General features: G+C 40.6%; 1 protein-coding gene and 1 long non-coding RNA gene across 2 annotated transcripts; both read right to left on the reverse strand.

Moving 5' to 3' along the window:
• Positions 1-696: 696 nt before the first annotated feature.
• LOC140582456 (uncharacterized) lies at positions 697-2,340 on the reverse strand. The gene is made up of 2 exons (XR_011985426.1): positions 2,025-2,340; positions 697-1,794 (listed from the first exon to the last, which is right to left on the reverse strand). It is a non-coding gene; the product is annotated as an uncharacterized lncRNA (long non-coding RNA).
• Positions 2,341-7,634: 5,294 nt separating this feature from the next.
• LOC111840156 (NLR family CARD domain-containing protein 3-like) lies at positions 7,635-19,504 on the reverse strand. The gene is made up of 10 exons (XM_072706160.1): positions 19,405-19,504; positions 18,785-18,898; positions 15,170-15,233; positions 14,754-14,982; positions 13,610-14,591; positions 12,809-13,552; positions 9,107-9,280; positions 8,807-8,980; positions 8,644-8,690; positions 7,635-8,167 (listed from the first exon to the last, which is right to left on the reverse strand). Exons 1-10 carry the CDS (start codon positions 19,464-19,466, stop codon positions 7,635-7,637), a joined length of 3,123 nt encoding a protein of 1,040 aa, XP_072562261.1. The 5' UTR covers positions 19,467-19,504.
• Between the last annotated feature and the right edge of the window lie 1,037 nt (positions 19,505-20,541).

The following is a 20,541-nucleotide window of genomic DNA, read 5'->3' on the forward strand; positions in this document are numbered from 1 at the left end:
GCCAGAACCGCCTTTATGTCCCCAATCGCCAGGAGCCGACCCATAGTTTCCTTCTCAAATGCTTTTATCCATTTTCCGGCCCCTTCTGCCAGGACTGGGAGTCTGAGAATCAGGCCCTCCAGATCCTGTCCTGCCCACAGCACATACTGTGTCTGTGCTCCGTTCACCCTCAACGGAAGCATCGGAGTGTCCCTGGTGGGGGGCTTCACAGCCCTCCTGCTTCTCACTATTCTATGATCTGCATTATCCTCCTCTACTCCTTCCTTACTCTCTGTTTCTGTCTCCTTCTCCTGAAACTGACTCCATCCTTTAGATGGAGGGTTAGGGTTGTCCAGCAAATGCACCAGGCGAGTCAGAGGCTACCCCCACCGCCCCCTCCGAACCACCCGTACCCCACCTTTATCTCACTCCCTTGTTTCTCAGACCCACATGCCTGGCCTTCTGTTCTTCTCTCACTCCGTCGCAGTACTTCCTGCACTGCCTGCCGCAGCAATGCACTCACTTCCCTGTATCCATCTAAACAACTTGCCGTTCCGTTCTGCTCCCTACTTCCTTCATCCTTCTGTGTCACCTCACCTCTGAATTCTACCTTCCCCTCTATTACTGGAAACTGACGCTTGTATGAAGGGGGGGGGGGGGCTTCCACTAACGGACACTGACTTTGATATGACAGTGGCCATATTTATTCCTGCCTCATCTCTTCTTTCTCACCCCCCTTCTTCTCATTTAGTGCCTTTCTCATGGCTTTCTGCTCCCTTCTCCAGGCCTCTCCCTTTGCTTTAAATAACCTCAGTACCTCCAGTTCCTCACTCCTTTTCTTTTTACGCCTTTCTGTGTTCTTATTAGCCTTATGATACTTTATCAGAGTCTCCATCTCCTCACACACTGCCACATCCCATGTGCCCCCTTTAGGCCACTTAGTTACCAGGGCCTTTGTTCTATTCCGCCACTTTTTAGACATCTTTTCTATCCTCGCTTTAAGCAGGGGGTGCTCTCTCCCCAACTGCTGTACTGGTGTTTCTGCTGCCTTTACCGGGGCCTGCATTTTAATGCTTTTCTGCACTCTACTGTCACTTGAACTGTTTTCCTCACAGTCAACCCGTGCTCTATTCTTTTTTTTTTTTAATTCTCTCCCTGACTGTAGCTACTTCACCTTGATGTGTGGCTCTAAATTATTTATTATTATTTTTATTATTATTATTATTTATTTTCTACTTATTTCCTCTCCTAACTAAAATCCCTAACACTGCACCCAATTATCTACGGGCACACATATACTAAAACCTCTTGTCTATAAACTGTTATTTTTCTCACAAAGATGTGCTTTAATACCCTTTATCTTTAAACTTAGTCTCTATAATCCATAAAATCTATTAATCACAATATTTTATTCAAATACATTATTTTAAGATTTATCAAAGTTCTAAATTTACCAACCCGCACTTCCACTACTGTCAATGACGTTTTATGGAAATGCACAAATGCTCTATCCAGACCCCTGCTAACTTGATCTCTTCTACTTTGTACTTATTTCTGCTTTATACATCTTTACTTGCAACTTATCCGTTGAACATATACGTGGGCTTCCCCTGATTTAGCCCAAAACTGCGTACGTAATTATTTTCCCCACTTCTGCATCAAATTAGCGCTCGCTCTCTGGCGTGCTGCTTCGTCCCTCTGACTAGCATGCTCTCTCTCCTTTTTCCACAGTAATTCTCCCAGTGAGCGCTTATCCTCTACTCGACACCCGGCGCTTCGAACCGCCCCACACATACGCTCCCCGGCATCAGCTACCTCCTTCTCCTTATCTCCTTCAGCACTTGCCCCTTCTATGGCTTCCTTCACCACCTGGATCTGCCTTACTAGTGGCTTCCACACTGCATTTTCCGGGGGTGCCCATCCCCCGTCATCTAGCTCCCAATCAAACTCACGGTCCATTTTTAATCTGTCCTGACTGTTTAGATCCCTTGTCTAACAGCCCTTCTGCCTCCAGATGTGGGTTCAGCCACCCACACTTAGTACACCTCCTTATCCTAGTCGAATGTCCTACTAACAAACACCACCAATACATAAATCAACAACTTCTAAAACAATAAGACTATATTCAAAGCAGTTTACTGTGGTGTCCCTCCTGAACAGGGCATGCCCCACGAGCTCAATCCCAGTCAGACAGGCCCGCTCCCAGCCGAAACCCCCCTGATCCCCAGCAATGTCAACTTGGAAGGGGGTGTTCTGTACGCACAACTGAGACAACCCAGGTGGGAGTCAGCTTATCGACCGCACTACCGGTCTGACTCGACCAAGGCCGGCAAAATAGCCTTTAGGCGTCACCCACCCTCCCGAGAGTCCAAGCTAGGGGTGTTCTTAGAACTCACCCTAGGCGAGGTCCTGCTCGGCAGTTGTAATGAACGCCCGAGGTACCTGTCGGCCCTGCCCGTACTGAGACAGCGGGTGCGGCCGGGCTGGCACGCTTTTGGGCATCCAATTGCTGAGAACTCCCCTTCGGTTCTGACAAACTGTAAGACCGCAAGCAGTGACAGCAGAGCCACGGGCAAGTTCAACCAACACAGAGCGAGTGATAAGCACCCAGGACAGGAAGAACCCACAACGTTGCTCACACACAAATCAGTACAACTACACACAAATAGTTTTGAGACTCCTCGTCTCGGGATTCCAACCCGGTACTTTTGGGTTTCTAACCCAGGGACTCCAACCCGGTACTTTTGGGACTTTACTCCAGGGACTCCAACCCGTTTTAAAGAGGGGGACCTTTTTCCCTCTTGCCAAATTAGTGATTTGGGGGTCCTGAATTCCCCGGGCCTCTAGCCCAGCTTTTCTACCGCTCGTCAGCAAGTAGTGGCTTTGCCACACCAAGGACAATGCGGGGGTCCCGTACCCTCCGCTCCTTACCCTCCGCTTGGAAAGGATAACGTTAAATTTTTAAATATTACTTTTGTATATGTTAAATCTACTTTGTTTATTATTAATGATTTACTGTGTTAGATACGGTTTTGATATAGCGGAGTTTACTTAACTAATTTGATTTTGTCAGCACATCCACATAAATTTCCCGCTCTGCTTGTAAGGTACATTTCGTTCAATTCGTTTGACTTAGTTGTACATTCGACAGCAAACGATGTTAATTTACTACAAACATGTAATTTCTTTAATCCTGTAAATGGTTTGATGCAGGCGGGAATGTCTGAGCTCAGCTCAGGCTAAAGGAGGCTTGAAACTAAGCATGTTCGACGGACATTTTCTAAGCATAGTGCTAAGGCCATGGTCAGTGGTTAACTAATGCTGATAGCTTGGTGTGTTATGGTCTTTAATGCTCCTAAAGGTTTTTTAGGTGTTCTGAAGGTAGCTCTAAGGATATTTAACTTTTACACATTTTTGAGTTCTTAATGAATCTATACCATTTCTTTTTTATTTATTTTTCCTTTTTTCAGATTGGGACCAATATGGCTGAGTACCTTTGTTCAGAAGAGTCCATTGAATTTTCTTATGTTCTCATGCTTGGAGACAACCACTGCTTTCAAGCCTTTGCTATAATAAATGGCACAGCATTTGAGCAAAGTACATTACTTGCTGCAGTGGACGTTTGAAATGTTTTCATATTTTAAATACATACTGTATTTTCTTGGAAGTAAATTTGACTTCAGTCACTTTATATCTCAGGATATATTGATGTTTGCACATAATTGTTAATGGGAAAGTTATAAAATGTTTTCCTATTTTTTCCTAATCTTAAATTTGTATTTTCTTAAGTTTTTTTTGTTTGTTTGTTTTTTCAGTCAGTTTGATGCCGTTTCATTATTACTTCTACATATTTTTTTTTTCTACATTGCAGTTGATGATTTATATATATCAGGATATGTTAATGTTTATGCACAAATTTGTATTTTAAAGTTAATCTTTCTGACTTCAGTCAGTTAGAGGCTTTTTCATTATTACTTCTACATACTTTTATTTTTCCTCTACTCTGCAATTACATTGCAATTGATTCTTACTGATGATTCCTGTATATCTCAGGATATATTAATGTTTATGCATGATGTAAATGTTATGAAAAGTTTTCATATTTCAAATTGTGTTTTTCTAAAGTTAATTTGTCTGACTTCAGTCTGATGCATTGTTACTGACTTCAGTCACAGTGTTTCTGTGATAGTTTGATACATTTTAATAGAAATTGTCTTAATGCTGAGGTGGAGATGGGAAAAATGTCTTAAATTCATATGGACACATTTTTTACATGTTTTGTCATAAATAAAATTCCATTACTGAAGTATGTATTGCTGTAGAATTGTTTTTATTTTAGTAATTTTAATCACCAAAGTTTCTAGATTAAATTTCTGACCCATTTTTGGTTACATTCAACCCAGCAGTGTAGTCATTTTTAACTAATAGTTGGGTTAAAAATCACAACCCAGCATGCTGGGTTAAACGTGTAACCCAACTTGTTGGGTCAAAATAACCCAGCGTTGGGTTAGTCCCTTTTTTACCCAGCGCTGGGTTACCAAAATAACCCAAAGTGTAATTTACCGACAGGCCACTGGACACTTCAAACTGCTCAATTTGGCATATCCAATGTGCAGATTTTGATATAACAGGCTCTGCTTACCTCTTCTGGTTGGGCCCTGCAGTTCTCTGTGTCCAAGTAGGCTGCGTGAACACTTAGCCGAATCTTGCGAATCTCCTGGTGATCCCGGACGAGCCCCCAAATTGTTGGAGTATGCCATCTCCACCGGGTCCGTGGATGAGAAGAGATTCACCGCTGACACGGGGAGAAGTTGCAAATCACTGGTTTATTCTCTTGACTGATTATAATCAGGGAGCGACCATCTGACATACATTCAGCATGTACAGGAGGAAGCTCTGCCATATGTATCAGCTGTATCCCTTTTAAAGCCCTTTGGGCATCTCCCCCCTCTTTCGGTACCTTCCGTCTACGTGACAACCACATGTTTGACATTTACTCTAGTTAGTCAGTTAGTACTTGTCCTTGTGGAAGGCTACAGATACGTAAGGGCCGCTGACGTTCTCTGTCGCCCCCTCTATCGGTCCCGATTAGGTAACCTTGCCCTGCCGGCGCCAGTCAGTTCTCGTTTCAGTTAACTGCATTTTTTAGAATGAACCCCCCCCCCCCTTTTCATCATGCCCTGCTTTAAGCTATATTCTCATTTTCCTCTATTCATTGTATGTTCTTTATAATTGTTGGGTTGAGATTGTGTATATATTATCACTCATGTGTATTCTTATGAATGTATAACTTGTTTTATATGGCAACTGTGTAAGTGCTTAACAGTAATTTTCTATCACGTGCAGCAGACGAGCCCAGAACTACATTCTGTTGTTCCTATTTCCACTCCCACTTCCACATCCCATTCTATCCCACTTGAAATGTTGTTCACACCCACAATGTAACCTGATCACCTTAAAGTATAAATAAACCCTCTCGTGGTGCCACACCCTTGTAGCTACACTGCGGTGTGCACCCTTGCAAGTAAAACAGCACGTGTCTCATACTCTGTGGGCCAGCAGCCGGGGGGGGCTGATCACTCTCTCCGACAATAATTCTATTGAATCCCACAGTGTGTGTGTGCGTGTGTCTGTGTGTGTGTGTGTGTAGATTTCTTCCATACAGTCATCTCACTGCTGCTATTGACTATGGCTCTGTGCAATATCTTAGCAAATGTGCAATTACCAACCTACCCAATAGTTTCACTTATTCTTATTGACTAAAGCCCTTCCCCCCTTATTTATTATATTTATGATACCTTTGCATATACCCCCCCAATGTCTCTTGTACCATACATTGTGTATATTGTGTTTTTATATTGTTCTTATATCTTGGACTGACGCTGTCACTTTCTTGCATCTTTGTGGTCTTGCCAGCTAATTTCGTTGTCCAGGCAACTGTACAATGACAATAAAAAGTCTTGAAGTCTTGAAAGTCTTAAATGTAACACTGATTTGGTGAGAATTATATAAACACCATGCAGTGTTAATTTAACACTGGTAAATTTGCTGTGTATTCTTAAATTGAGTGGATTAAAAAAAATAAATAAACTCAATATGGAATAAATCAGGATTCCCAAAAAAGAGAAGAAATGCAATTTTTTGTAATTTGGAATCACATTCAGTGCATCACTGATGATCAAACATGTGAAATCAGAAAGTTATTCATATTGGTCTTATAAGCAAAACATAAATGATAAATAAAACAACAATAAAAAATAGAAAAGTTGCAGTCAGAATAGCAAACTAAGACCATTCTCATAGTTAGTCTGGAGACTGCTAGCCACTCCATGTTTTCAAGAGTACCACCTTCATTTCTCAAAATCAGAGGTGTCCAATCTTATCCGCAAAGGGCCGGTGTGTATGCAGGTTTTCCCTGCAACTCCCTAATTAGGTCATTAATTAGAGGACTGATTGGCTGAAGAGTCCTCACACCAGGGTTTTAACAGCTGACCTACAGGTTATCCCAAAAACCTGCATACACACCGGCCCTTTGCGGATAAGATTGGCCACCCCTGCTCTAAATGTAGTTCTGACATAGCCTGGAGGTATGTTTTGAGTCATGGTCTTGCATGTATCATGTAGCAAAGCTAAACAGGGTTTTTGTAACTTCACCTAATTTTATTTGTAGTACTTTAATTTTACAATAATACTGCATTTATGAGTTCGATGCTTTATGGTACATTAAATAACGATGGTACATATTTCCTGTTTCTGCTGTGTTGCGATGGGGAGAGTAATTGAGGGAACATGGTGTCTCACATCCTGCGTCCGGCCGGAAACCATCAGTCACCGCAGAGCTGTTGTCGGGTGCATGGACCGAGTTCTGCTTTCTCAGGTTAAACTCTATAGTAAAGATGTTCCGTTTTGTTTGTTTGGCATCATTTTTCGTAGTGAGGAATATAGTTCATTTTAATTATCCTTTCCCTGTGTTTTAAAATGAGTGAGTGAGACGATGGCCGTTTGCTAATTAGGTTGTCGGTTTTCAAGTACAACATTTAAGTCAACTTAAGCTTTTTCATTCCACATGACACAACAGTTCACTGATTTAGTTAGGAAAATGTTATTCCTGCTTGTAATTTGCTCCTAGAATCTAATGTGTTTTTCTTTTGTTTCCAAGTTTTTTCTTTCTTTCGCAGTTATATGACCTGTTAAACGATTATTACATATGTTTACTACTTAATTATTTTCAGTTGTAAGTAGTAAAGTGAATTTATTATTTTAATTTATCAGAGAAAGCACTTCGATTATGTTACACAGTTATGCTTTGGACACTGCTGAACTAGGACATCAATAAGACACAATAGATCGCCTTTATCCTGGTAGGAAATACAATAAATATACCTAAATGTATAAAATGAACATATACAGGGGAGGGGAAAAGCCCCCCACGCATCAGGATTACATTTTGCTGGTTCATTTTACTCAGAAAGTAAACCAGTTATTTTGAATGTTTATTTTGCATACTCACTAAACCCAGTCATTTATTTTTGTCTAACATATATTTCAGAGTAAAACTGGATTATTCATGTTAAAAACCAGACATTTACCTTGGAGAACCAGCAACACGTCACACTGTCATATAGTAAAAAATGATTCCTCGAGCACACAGTGAGCTATCCCAGCATGCACAGTGATACTGAGCAGTTTATATAAAGCCCAAACCCTGGACAGAGGGGCTCAGTGAATGAGGAGGTGACCTTGTGCAGGATGGTCAGTCCATCGGAGGAGACTCTGTAGAAGGACAGAGCACCAGCCTCCCAGTCCAGATACACTCCTACTCTGCGGGAGCCTGAGGGCTCTATGGGTATGTCAGTCTGTTTATTATTGTGCAGGACAGAGTAACTGTGAGGATCACAGATCAGAATCCATGACTTGTCACTGGCTCCAAGCGCACAGTCTGCACTCTGTCCTTTCCTCCCAATTCCTTTATAAGTCACTCCTATCCTGCCTCCAGCTCCACCCAACTCAGCCTCCCAATAGCACCGACCAGTCAGACTCTCTCTGCACAGAACTTGGTAACAACGGTCAAATCTCTCTGGATGATCAGCATATGGCTCCTCTGCCCCCCATGTCACCTTCCTGTTCCCCCCTGACAGAGACAGGCGTCTGTGTGCTGTGTTGGGGTCCAGCGTCAGCGGGCAGGAGTCTGTAGGCAGGAGGAAGAATTATTAATACCATCAGGCAGAGCAGCACTGTAATTAATTTTTCCTGTACCGTACAAAAACAGCACAGCTTCCCCTGAGGGAATTCAGGTACAGGCAGCCCCAGAGTTAAGAACGCCTGAGTTACGGACCGCTCGTACTTACAAACAGACTGCCATACAGCCTGTTATATTAAAAATTCGGGTTAAATACAATGGTTCATAATAACGAATGCATACGCTACTTTGTGAAGCTTGTGAAAATATTGAGTGGTAGTTTGTTTTAAAAAAAAACTGATAAATGAATTAATAGTGTTTTTGGTGATGTTTATTTTGTTTTTCTTTTTTGAATGTTCTAAATGACACACACAGAAACTCAAAGATTGAAATACATCTACTGTAAATACAGTGCAAAAAACACACTCATCACAATAACTGTATGAATAATGGTATTATTAATAAAAGCATGCAAACAGACTTACATTTCTGTAAGCCTGGTCTGGTCCTGCACTCTCCACTATGGTCCACACTACAGGAGAAGCAGAATGACATAGTACTGCTGTATCCATTTATTTGTGCCTCTTCTTCACATACAGTACATGCATAAGTATCTGTGGCAGTACCAGACATACACTCTCTACTCACTTCAGCTTCTCCAGTTTACAGCTGGGATCCTCCAGTACAGCAGAGAGCAGCTTCACTCCTGAGTCTCCTGGGTGATTGTAGCTCAGGTCCAGCTCTCTCAGGTGTGAGGGGTTTGACCTCAGAGCTGAAGCCAGGGAAGAACAGCCTTCTTCTGTGACTCTACAGCCTGACAGCCTGCAGAGAGACAATATAACTCTACAATATATAAGATCACCTCACCGATGCAAGAATTACTTTGAAGTAAATGTAACTCCTTTCAATAATTACAGTTTACAGTGTGGAATACACAGTAATACTGACCTCAGTATCTCCAGTTTACAGTGTGAATCCCCCAGTCCAGCAGAGAGGAGCTTCACTCCTGAATCCTGCAGGTCATTGTCACTCAGGTCCAGCTCTCTCAGGTGTGAGGAGTTTGATCTGAGAGCTGAAGCCAGTGCCTCACAGCATTTCTCTGTGAGATTACAGCTGTTCAGCCTGAAAAAGGAGCCGTGTTATTATACACACTCAGACCAGAATATACTACATGGACAAAAGTATTGGGACACCTGGCCATTACACCTACAGGAACTTTCATGACATCCCATTCTAAATCCATAGGAATCAATATGGAGTTGGTCCCCCCTGTGCAGCTATAACAGCTGCCACTTTTCAGGAAAGGCTTTCTAGAAGATTCTGGAGTGTGTCTGTGGGACTTTTTGCCCATTCATCCAGAAAAGGTTTTATGAGGTCTGGCACTGACATTGGATGTGAAGACCTGGCTCATAATCTCTGATCTAGTTCATCTCAAAGGTGTTCAGTGGGATTGAAGTCAGGGCTCTGTGTGAACCAGTCAAGTTCTTCCACAACAAACTCACCTAATCGTCTTTATGGCCCTTCCTATGTGCACTGGGGCACAGTCATGCTGAAACAGAAAAGGGCCTCCCTCTAACTGTTCCCACATAGTTTGAAACATAGAATTGTCCAAAATATCTTTTTCCTTCACTGGAACTAGCCCAACCCCTGAAAAACAACCCCATACCATTATCCCTCCTCAAACTTTAAATTCACCAAACTTTACAGTTGGCACAGTGCAGTCAGGCAGGAAACGTCCTTATGGCGTCCGCCAAACCCAGACTGCCGTCACTCCACAGAACACATTCCCACTGCTTCAGAATCCAGTGGCAGTATGCTTTACAGCTGTCCATCCAATGCTTGGCATTATGCTTAGCGATGTGAGGCTTGCATGCAGCTACTCGACCATGGAAGCCAATTCCATGAAGCTCACGGTGCAGTTTTTGCTCTGCCAGAGGAAGTCTGTAGCTCTGCACTCATTGAGTCAGCAGAGTATTGGTGATTTTCATGCACTATGTGCCTTTGACACCCACCGACCCCACTCTGTTACATTACATGGTCTGCCACTTCATGGCTGAGTTGCTGTAATTCAGCTAAGCAAGAAATCCAGCTGTGTGATACAGGCCCCTGTTCTGCGAGTTCAGGATACCCCAGTTTAAAGGGACTTTATCTTCATTCACTTACATTTAACCCAGACAACTTTAAACCTTAAACCAAGTTATCATCCAATGACGTCCTGTATTCATAAGCAGTCAGCTAACAGCATGACAAGTGAACTGCTGCAGGTATGTTTACAAACGTTTTTGACCATTAGACTTCACTTTACCTGCAAAATAATAGTGGATTTACAGTTAGAACTAAATTTAGTAGAAGCTAAATGGTCTGTTAATGGTTTTCAAAGTTTTGGTTAAAAAAGTTAAACTAATTAATGGTTAGCAGATTAGCAGAACCCTGCCCATCACTATACATATCAAATAGATCAGGGGTCACCAACTCCGGTCCTGGAGGGCTACTATCCAGTAAGTTTTCTATCCTACCTGGCTTCTGATGAGCCACACTAGTTCTCAGGTAAATACCAGGAGCAGGTGTGGCTCATCAGAAGCCAGGTAGGATAGAAAACCTACTGGATAGTAGCCCTCCAGGACCGGAGTTGGTGACCCCTGAAATAGACCATATTCCTTCATAATGTTCTGGTATTAATGAGAGACTCTTTAATACTGTATCTGCATAAGTATCTCATAAAGCTCTGAGCAGCTCTGTGACTCAGTGATTAGCACTACAGCCGAACATGTAGGGTTTCGAGTTCAGTTCCTGCCTGGGATATATATATGTATGTATGTGTGTGTGTGTGTGTGTGTGTGTGTGTGTGTGTGTGTGTGTGTGTGTGTGTGTGTGTGTGTGTGTGTGTGTGTGTGTGTGTGTGGGATTTGAAAGATGTCCAGAGGAGCTTCATTTTTTTAAATGACACTTGAATTCCTGATCCCATGAACAAAATCCTTTTTTTTGTATTGCGGTACCTGGGAACTTGTAAAATTACCTGCACACTAATCACAGAAATATCAATCCTTTCAGATTTCATATTTGTTTAAAATAAGTATTTATAAATAGTGATAATTCATCCATTCATATTCATGGGGGTGGTGGTGCAGGGGTAAGTGCTGCTGTCTCATGGCAAGAAGGTCCTGGGTTTGGTCCCAGGTCCTTTCTGTGTGGAGCTTGCACGCCCTCCCCGTGTTTACGTGGATTTTTGCTGGGGGCTCCGGTTTCTTCCCGTGGTCCAAAAGCATGCAGGATAGGTTGATTCATAAGTCTAAATTGGCCCTGTGTGAGTGTGTGCACCCTGCGGTGTGTTGGTGACTGCCCATGGTTGGTTCTCACATGCACCCATTATTCCTGGAGTAGTCTCTGGTCCCCCCCACAACCCCAGATGGGATTAGGCAGTTTCATAAAATGGATGGATATTCATGGGGAAATTGCCTTTTTGCCTATTCCGTCTTACTCTTCATAAAAAACAAAGACATGTACAGGGTTGGCCAGCATCCAGCACCCCTGCAGTGATTGGCATTAAGGGCCTTGCTCAAGGTCCTAGTGATGACATCACTCTGCTGGCCAGGAGATATGAACCAGCACCCTTCCACTCATAGGCACGGAGTCCAAACCCGCAGAGTCACAAAACACTCCCAGTATTTACAGAAATTCTTCCTCCAGTATCCACAACCAAAATTAACTTCTGAGTAGTTTTCCCAGTATTAAGGCAAACTGGAACATTCTGGCTCTTGGTGGTTCATCACACAAGGGTGGTCATGGAAAACCTGTATTTTTTAATGACATCGCTACCTTCACTCAATATAAAATTGGGGTTCCAAAAAAAATCCAGCCTGGTTATTAATCCAAGAGGGGAAGTAAATGATATATTCATACAATTTCATTGTATATTTAAAACAATGTTAATCTATTACTGCCTGACTAGATATGTTGTCCCATCCTCAGCCAGGAGCAGCTGAGGCCAGCAGAGGGCATCAGTGAGCAGTCAGAGACAGCAGTCGTCTAGAAGCTTCCAGCTCTGGGGTCCATCACATGGACACACATGCTGACAGTAACACTCACATACCATGTCTGTGAGGCTGGTGTGTGGCTCAGCAGGCTAAGCCTCTGTGTCTGTGGTTGGAGGATCACTGGTTAGACACTCAGCAGAACAGTCACATGTCTGTGGGCCCTTGATCGAGGCCCTTAACCCCCAACTCCAGGGCTGAGCTGGATGTAAGCTGACCCTGTGCTGTGACCCTAAGCTTGGTGTCACCTGTAAATGTGTCTGTGTCTCTCATGGAGAGTGAGAAGAGAAACCATTCCATTGTATCTGTACTTGTGAAAATGAAGGATCATTTCATTTATAAACCCTACAGATAAAGAGCCCCATTTATTTCTATAGCAGGTCAGGATGCACAGGATGGTCATGGAGATGTCACTTTTTGTTTTTTTAACTACATCACTACCCTCAGTCATTATAAAATCTTGGTCCCAGATTATCAAAAAACAAATCCAGCCTGGTTATTAAACCATGAGGAGGAATATACTGTATGTTTAATTAATTTTAAACTGTTAATATTTTAAACTGTTTAAAAAGTTAATGCGTCACTGCAAGGTAATATACATTTTCACATCCTCACTTACAGAGCTGTCCTAGATGTCTTGACCACAGTCAGCAGCCTCCAATGCTCCTTATCTGATCTGATGAATTTCTTCAGATCAAACACATCCAGCTCCTCATCTGACATCAGTAACACAAAGGCCAGAGCTGAATACTGTGCAGTTGAGAGGTCTTCTGCTGAAAGATGTCCTGAATTCAGACATCCTTGAACTTCCTCTACTAGAGAATTGTCACCCAATTCATTCAGACAGTGGAACAGGTTGATTGTCCTTTCTGGAGATAAATTCTCCTGTATTTTCTCCTTGATGTATTTGTCTGTTTCTTTAATGTTATGTGAGCTGATTCTTGTCTCTCCCAGTAGCCTTTGTAACAGAGTCTTACTGGAGTCTGTTGAGAGGCCCAGGAGGAAGCGGAGGTAGAGGTCCAAGTGTCCATTCTTGCTCATTAATGCCTGATCCACTGAAGTCTTCAGCAGGTCAGCTGTTGAGTTTGATAGAAACACGTAAAAAGCAGCGAGATACTCCTGGATGCTCAGATGCACAAAGCAGTACACCTTCTCCTGATACAACCCATGTTCCTCTTTAAAGACTTCTGTACACACTCCAGAGTAAACTGAAGCTTCACTGACATCAATGTCATTATCTGTCAGATCTTGCTCATAAAATATGAGATTGCCTTTCTCAAGGTTGTCAAAAGCCAGTTTACCAAGTTTTAAGAGGAACTCCTTTCCAGATTTATTAAACTCACTTTCATGGTTTTTCACCCCTCTCAACATCCATTTCCTGAACCAGCTTGTCCAACTCAGGGTTACGGTGGTCGGGAGCCTATACTTGTCATTTTTTAAACTTGTCTGAAAGATCAGGAAGTGTGTGTACATTTCAGTCAGAGTCTTTGGAATTTCTCCTCTGTCAGTCTCACTAAAAAGCCTCTCAAGAACAGTGGCTGAAATCCAGCAAAACACAGGTATGTGGCACATGATGAAGAGGCTCCTTGATGATTTCACATGCGTGATAATCCTGCTGGCCAGGGTCTGATCACTAAATCTCTTCCTGAAATACTCCTCCTTCTGGGCATCACTGAACCCTCGTATCTCTGTTACCCGGTGGACGTACTCAGGAGGTATCTGACTGGCTGCTGCTGGCCGGGAGGTTATCCAGAGGAGAGCGGATGGAAGCAGATTCCCCTTAATGAGGTTAGTCAACACCACATCCAATGACGTTTTCTTTGTTACATCAAGCCAGCTCTCATTGTTCTGAAAATCTAGAGGAAGGCGACACTCATCTAGGCCATCAAAGATGAACAAGATTTTGAACCTAAACAGCTCAGTGGATTCAAATGATTTCAGATCAGGGACAAAGTGGTGAAGCAGTTCAATCAGACTGTATTCATCCTTAATCAAATTCAGGTCCCTGAATGGAAAAGCAAATATGAAGTGAACATCCTGGTTTGCTTTTCCTTCTGCCCAGTCTAGAATAAATTTCTGCACAGAGACTGTTTTCCCGATACCTGCAACCCCTTTAGTGAGTACAGTTCTGATAGGTGTCTCACGCCCACATGAGGGTTTAAATATATCATTGCACTTGACTGTAGTATCTTCTGTAACCCTTTTCTTGGATGCTGTTTCAATCTGTCTCACTTCATGTTCATCATTGACTCCTCCAGTCCCACCTTCAGTTATGTAGAGTTCTGTGTAAATCTCATTGAGAAATGTTGGCTGTCCTTCCTTAGCTTTCCCTTCAAATACACATTCACATTTCTTCCTTAGGGTATGTTTGATTCTGCGCTGACATTGTGACAGAAGATGTCCTGAAATGAAATGGGAGGTAAATGCAAAAAACATTTTTTCACTCACACAAGCAAACCTAAATCAAATTAAATGTTAAACTGAAATTTAGAACACTATTTTTGTCATATAATATTTTTTTCAGTGGCAAAACAAACACACACAGAATGAGATACAGCTCTTACTCGTCTCCAGCCTGTCAGCGAGATCATTTTGCTCCATGGTCCTCAGGATGTACAGTGTGATCTTCAGAGCTCCTTCTCTACCACAGGTCTTCTGCATCTGACCATCACTGTCCAGGTCATTGTCCTCCTCCAGCTGAGGCTCAGAGCATTCTGGGTAATTCTGATCTAGGTACCTCGTGATCTTCTTCAGCTCATTCTTCAGGAACCTTACAGCATTTTCCTCTAGTAACTAAAATCCACAGTCACAGTTCATTATTATTGCTTGCACCAAACCTTTTCATAGGTTCATTTGAGAGTCGTAGGTTTGAATATCTTTCCTTTAACATGATTAGTTTCTTATTGTACATCTGTATAAAATGTAATTAAGTCAGTTCACACAACACTTCAGAAAATATATATCAGCAATAAATGCATACCTTCAATATGGAAGATAAACCCGGTTTCTCCTGTAGATCTGAATTGCATTCTTCCATTTGGTCTCTGTGAATAAGGCAGATATATGAAGACCTCAAATCATCTAAACAAGTGTAACAGAAAGTATATAATGGTCCCCAATAAAAGTGTTCTTGCTGCCAACAAAAAATAACCTAGTGATGTATTTTAATTTGAAAAGATGTAAGATGCCTTTTTAAGCTTTATTCATTAGGGCGGCTTCATAACATCAATCTTCTCATAACAGCAGAAGAGAACCAGTGACATCCTGCTCCACCACACAGAGATACAGCAGGCAGGACAGACAGTTTGATATGTAGCCTTTGGTATCCAGTGACTTGATTTTGATTTTGAAACAGATTTCAGCTTGATTAGCAGAGCTAACTAACAGCATTTGATTCAACATCCCTAGTCAACAAACTGTGTAAATAGCCTGAATTTTATGGAAGCATATGTGTAGCAAAATTCAATTTGCAATGCAATATGCAAAATGACAATACAATATGCAAAATGACAATGCAATATTCAAAATGGAAACGCAATATTCAAAATGGCAATGTAATTCTGTATTTAAATTAACATTTTCCATCACCTCCAGCCGTGCAAAATTTGGTGCAGAATGAAATTGAAAATTAAATTATATTATTTACATTTGCCATTTCCAACAGTAGTCTTAAGTTGTAAAGTGCATACTATTTTAATGCTTTATAAGTAGCAAAACGAAAATGAAAATGTATAACCCAAATTGATTTGATATGTGTAACGTATCCAAGCAGAAACAGTAGCAAAATTATCATTTAAATGTTATTTGTCCTAAATGCATTTAGACTAACAGTTAGGACACTTACGATTGCATTTTCATCATGACGCCGTGGGATATTTGTAGCAAAATTCAATGCGGCTTTGAAAATGCATTCCGAGCTGACCACGCCCACCCTACGGCAATCATTGCGTCAAGGCGGGGATTGGCGGAAGCGTGTTACGTTTAGATCGTTTGAAACATGGCGGCTGAAGATCTGATAAGATCGTTGAATTCATTGGCAGATGAAGAAATAATGTTTTTGAAGCAGCATAGAAACACATCGGCTGACTTGAATAATCTGATAAAAATTGAACTAGGGAATTCAGATCACTTGAGTTTTTTTTTTTTTCAAGCAGGGAAACATGCCTCTGTGAAGTTTCTTATTTACTCAAGTATCAAATCAATTTGGGTTATACATTTTCATTTTGCTACTTATAAAGCATTAAAATAGTATGCACTTTACAACTTAAGACTACTGTTGGAAATGGCAAATGTAAATAATATAATTTAATTTTCAATTTCATTCTGCACCAAATTTTGCACAGCTGGAGGTGATGGAAAATGTTAATTTAAATACAGAATTACATTTTAAATATTGCTTTGCCATTTTGAATATTGCATTGTCATTTTGCATATTGTATTGCAAATTTAATTTTGCTACACATATGCTTCCATAGAATTTATGATGGTCTTTGACAGGAAGCTCAATATCAGCATTTTCCCAAACACATTTTGACAGTGAGGTAATGTACACACTAGCCTGGAGTATAAGAACAGCAACAATAGACCTTAAAAAGATGCAAAATATGGTTTGTTTCCACCAACACGAAGTCAATGCTGGCGCCGATGCTGGGCAGGTTCTTGCTTGGTGCATTTTGAGAAGCTGCCAGTGTTTCCACCAATTTCAAAATAAGAATGGAACAGAAATGTTACGAATGCGGAGGTGAGAGTAAAGTTAAGGTTCATGTGAATTCAGTTTCTTTTTTAAATTTTGATCTGTTTTGGATTTTGAGTTTTTATAAGCTACCGAACTGCAAAAAAAAATTTCAGAGCATGACTTGTTGCGCTCTGTCTCTACTGCCTGTGTCCACTTTTGTTTCCCCCATGGCCCCCCTAAATACATGTTATTTGGGTCTCAAATAAATTCATAATAATAATAATTATTATTATTATTATTATTTACCTTTAAATATGTAGACTAAAATTTTGTGCACAGGGAACAGGTAAAACAGAAATGTAAGCACATTTTTTTTGACGGACTCTTAACGTGGGAATGCTGGGTGAGCGACATGCTTCAGTTGGTGAAAAGCAAAGTTAACATCAGAAAAAAAAATCAGGTTTCTTGAAGCAAGACAGTCTCATCAAGAAATCAAAATGAGTTACATATTTGTAAAAAACGCAAAATGTGACTGCAAATCATTGCATTACATCAGTTTTTTCAAAATTGCCTTTTGCTTCTTAATGCTGGTTATCTAGCGTAAGTAATTACTGGAGGACATTAAAATGAAATGCATCTGCCACCCCAACAGAACAACTGGCACTACTCTGGCCCCCCGTCTAGCCTCCTGAGACCCCACCCATTCATTTATGTCCATTGTAGTGGACATTTTGTTTTTGCATCTATCTTTTAACTGATGTAAGGAAACATATTTATTCCTGTTGTACACTAAAGAGGACATGCTGTGAAATTTAAAATAAAAATAAATTTGAAAAAATCTAAATTATAAGATGTCATTTCCTCCAAAGACATATAAGCTAAATATGAAGGACACTTTTTTTCCTTGGGTCTCAGGAGGCTAGAACTGTCATGATCTCATTGCCACTCCAGCGCCACAATATTTTATTTGACCTGCAACATGTTTATAATTTGTTATTAAATCTGGTCAGCAGATGGATCTTTCATTTCTACAAATTAAAAAAAAGATGTAACGTTATTCTGCTAATAATTAACCAAGATGTTTCATGTTGCACTGGTGATGTTAGACAAAACTATATCAGTTATAGACTAAATTTTCTGGGTATATGGAAGGTTCGGACACAATAGACCGACCCACTTTCGCTGACGTTATGGTTCCAAATTCTGAGACCAGCTTTTTTGCGGTACCATGTTGGAGCCGTTTTTCTGGCCCAGGGTTAGTTTTTTGTGGTGCAACCAGTTCTGGATTGGCACCGGCACTGTGTTGGTGGAAACGAGACAATAGTGTTTATCTTATGTCCATGCTTAAATTACCGATGCAATGTAAAAAATATTTCCTCCTTCCAATTAAAAACTCTTACGTAATTGATTACAATAGCACTTTTGAGTTTCTCAAAAACTTTAATGACTAATTGAAGTATTCACATCTAAAACAGAAGGAAATGCTGTACGATAAAATCAAACTGGTACAATATGTCAGCACCATGTGTAATTGTCACACATAAAGAACTATACTGGACATCAAACAACTAAAACACAAACATAGGTCCCAGACTATTGTTTCTTAATGGATATACAGCAGTGTGCAGGTCAGCCTGCTTTTTTAAGCGTTATGCTGAGAATTGAAATTTTAAATGCAATTTTCAATTCATTAACTTTAAATTCCAGCTCACAGGAGGTCAAGTCTTTGTACAGAAGTCCTCATCCTTTTACCTCAGATGCAATTTATATAGAATACAGACTAAACTTAAATTCTTAAAGACAATTGGATTTGTGAAAGTTCAAAAACAATGCATTAATTATAAAATGACTTTTCTTCTTTGTATTTGCCTGCATGCCTTTTGGCTGAGAGTCTGAGTGTTTCTTTAAATGCATATTTACCTTTGATCTGTAGGAAAATGTCCCTTTCTGAAGAGGAGTGGGTGCTCCATTGACCGGTCACTCTTCATGGAAACACAGCTGGGTGCAGGTGAGCCTGCTCTCTCCATCAGGACACTGTGGATGGTGAGAGGAAACAAATCCTCATTATAGAAATATAATTCATGTAATGTGAGCAGCATCATGTTACATCTTCAGTTGCTTAACCTGCTGTGAAGCTCTTCATGCAAACAGGCTTGTTTACAGTTAGATTTCATGTGAAATAAACTGTGTGAACTAAAATTAAGATTCCTATATGAAAGGTTTGGTTATCGCTGTTACAGCCTCCATCACTAGACTTGGCTGTTGTTCCTTTTTTCAAGTTTGTATATTTATTTGTTCTCTACCACTTAACGATATGTGGTGATTTTGGGTAGGGATGATGAGATGGTTGCCTCTAAAATAGCAGAACTGGCTGATTTTGGAGCAAAGGGGAAAGAAAGGAAATGCTGAGGAATTTCATTATTAAACTACAAATATTAATGTGCCCCCCAGCCTTAGCTAGGAACCCTGTTTACTTTTACCTTATGGCCTAACTATAGACCCACAGGGACATGCATGCTAGTGGCCTGTAACACTGTTACCTCTCAGGCTCCTTTGTTTTACACTCCACAGGGGGGGTCATTTCAGAAGCAGGTTCCTCCATTTTTTGGTGTTGATACAGAGCAGATGATTCCTGCTGAGATCTCTGTGAACATGAAAGAAACACATACAGAAAAAATCTGTTAAATGACAGTCTTATAATGAGGCTTTTCCTGTTAAACAGTACCAGTGGTGGCCTAATGGTTATGGATGTGTATTTGTGATTGGAAGGTTATTGGTTCAAATCCCCCACTGTCAAAGTACCCTGAGTATGGTACCGTCCTCATGTACTGCTCACAGCGTGACAATAATGGCTGTTCCCTGCTGTGTTGCATATAGGTTAATGCAAAGGACACATTCTATCATGGTATGTTTGGTCTTTTTCAGTAAAACTCAAAGGAATTCGATGCACATGATATGATAACTGGAGGTTAATCTTACTGAAAGAACTGGTTTAATAGCATAATTGTCATACTATTTCAATGTTGAAGTTACTGGTTTAAACTGTTCTTTATATATTTTTATACTGTTAAATTTACACATTGCTCCATAATGGTGATTACAGTTTTGCCATATTTTTTACAGAATTATTTTGGCAACCGCAGCGTCCCCGCTTTTTCTGATTTTTTTACAGTGCAGAGCCCAGCTTGGAATTTAAAACGGTGATCATTTGGTCACTGGTCATTTGGTCACTGACCTGCTGAATCACAGACCTCACGCAGACCAGCTACACCAGAGGTCTCAAAGTCCAGTCCCAGAGAGCTACTATCCAGTAGGTTCTCTGTCCTACACTGTAAAACCTGACTAGTTAGTTAAACTCAAACTGTTTGAGAAAACCGATTGCCTTAAATCATTTAAGTTTATGAACTCAAACAAGTAAAGTAAAAATATTTTTTGTATTGAGTAAAAGTAACTTAATTATTCATAATTTAAGCAACTTAGTTAAATCAAGTTAAGAGCATCAGCTGCATTCATTTGTTTGATTTAAATGACTTGAGTAACAATAACTTAAATGCATCCTCCTTATGTAAATGCTAATATTTAAGTTTTATTTACTCAGTTTTCTTCCTTTAAGATTTATTATTACATTCTAGTTAACCTAGTTGTGGCTACTCAGTTCATTTAAAGAAACTCATTGC

This window comes from Paramormyrops kingsleyae, chromosome 24 (genome assembly GCF_048594095.1).
Source record: "Paramormyrops kingsleyae isolate MSU_618 chromosome 24, PKINGS_0.4, whole genome shotgun sequence".
NCBI classification, from domain to species: domain Eukaryota; kingdom Metazoa; phylum Chordata; class Actinopteri; order Osteoglossiformes; family Mormyridae; genus Paramormyrops; species Paramormyrops kingsleyae.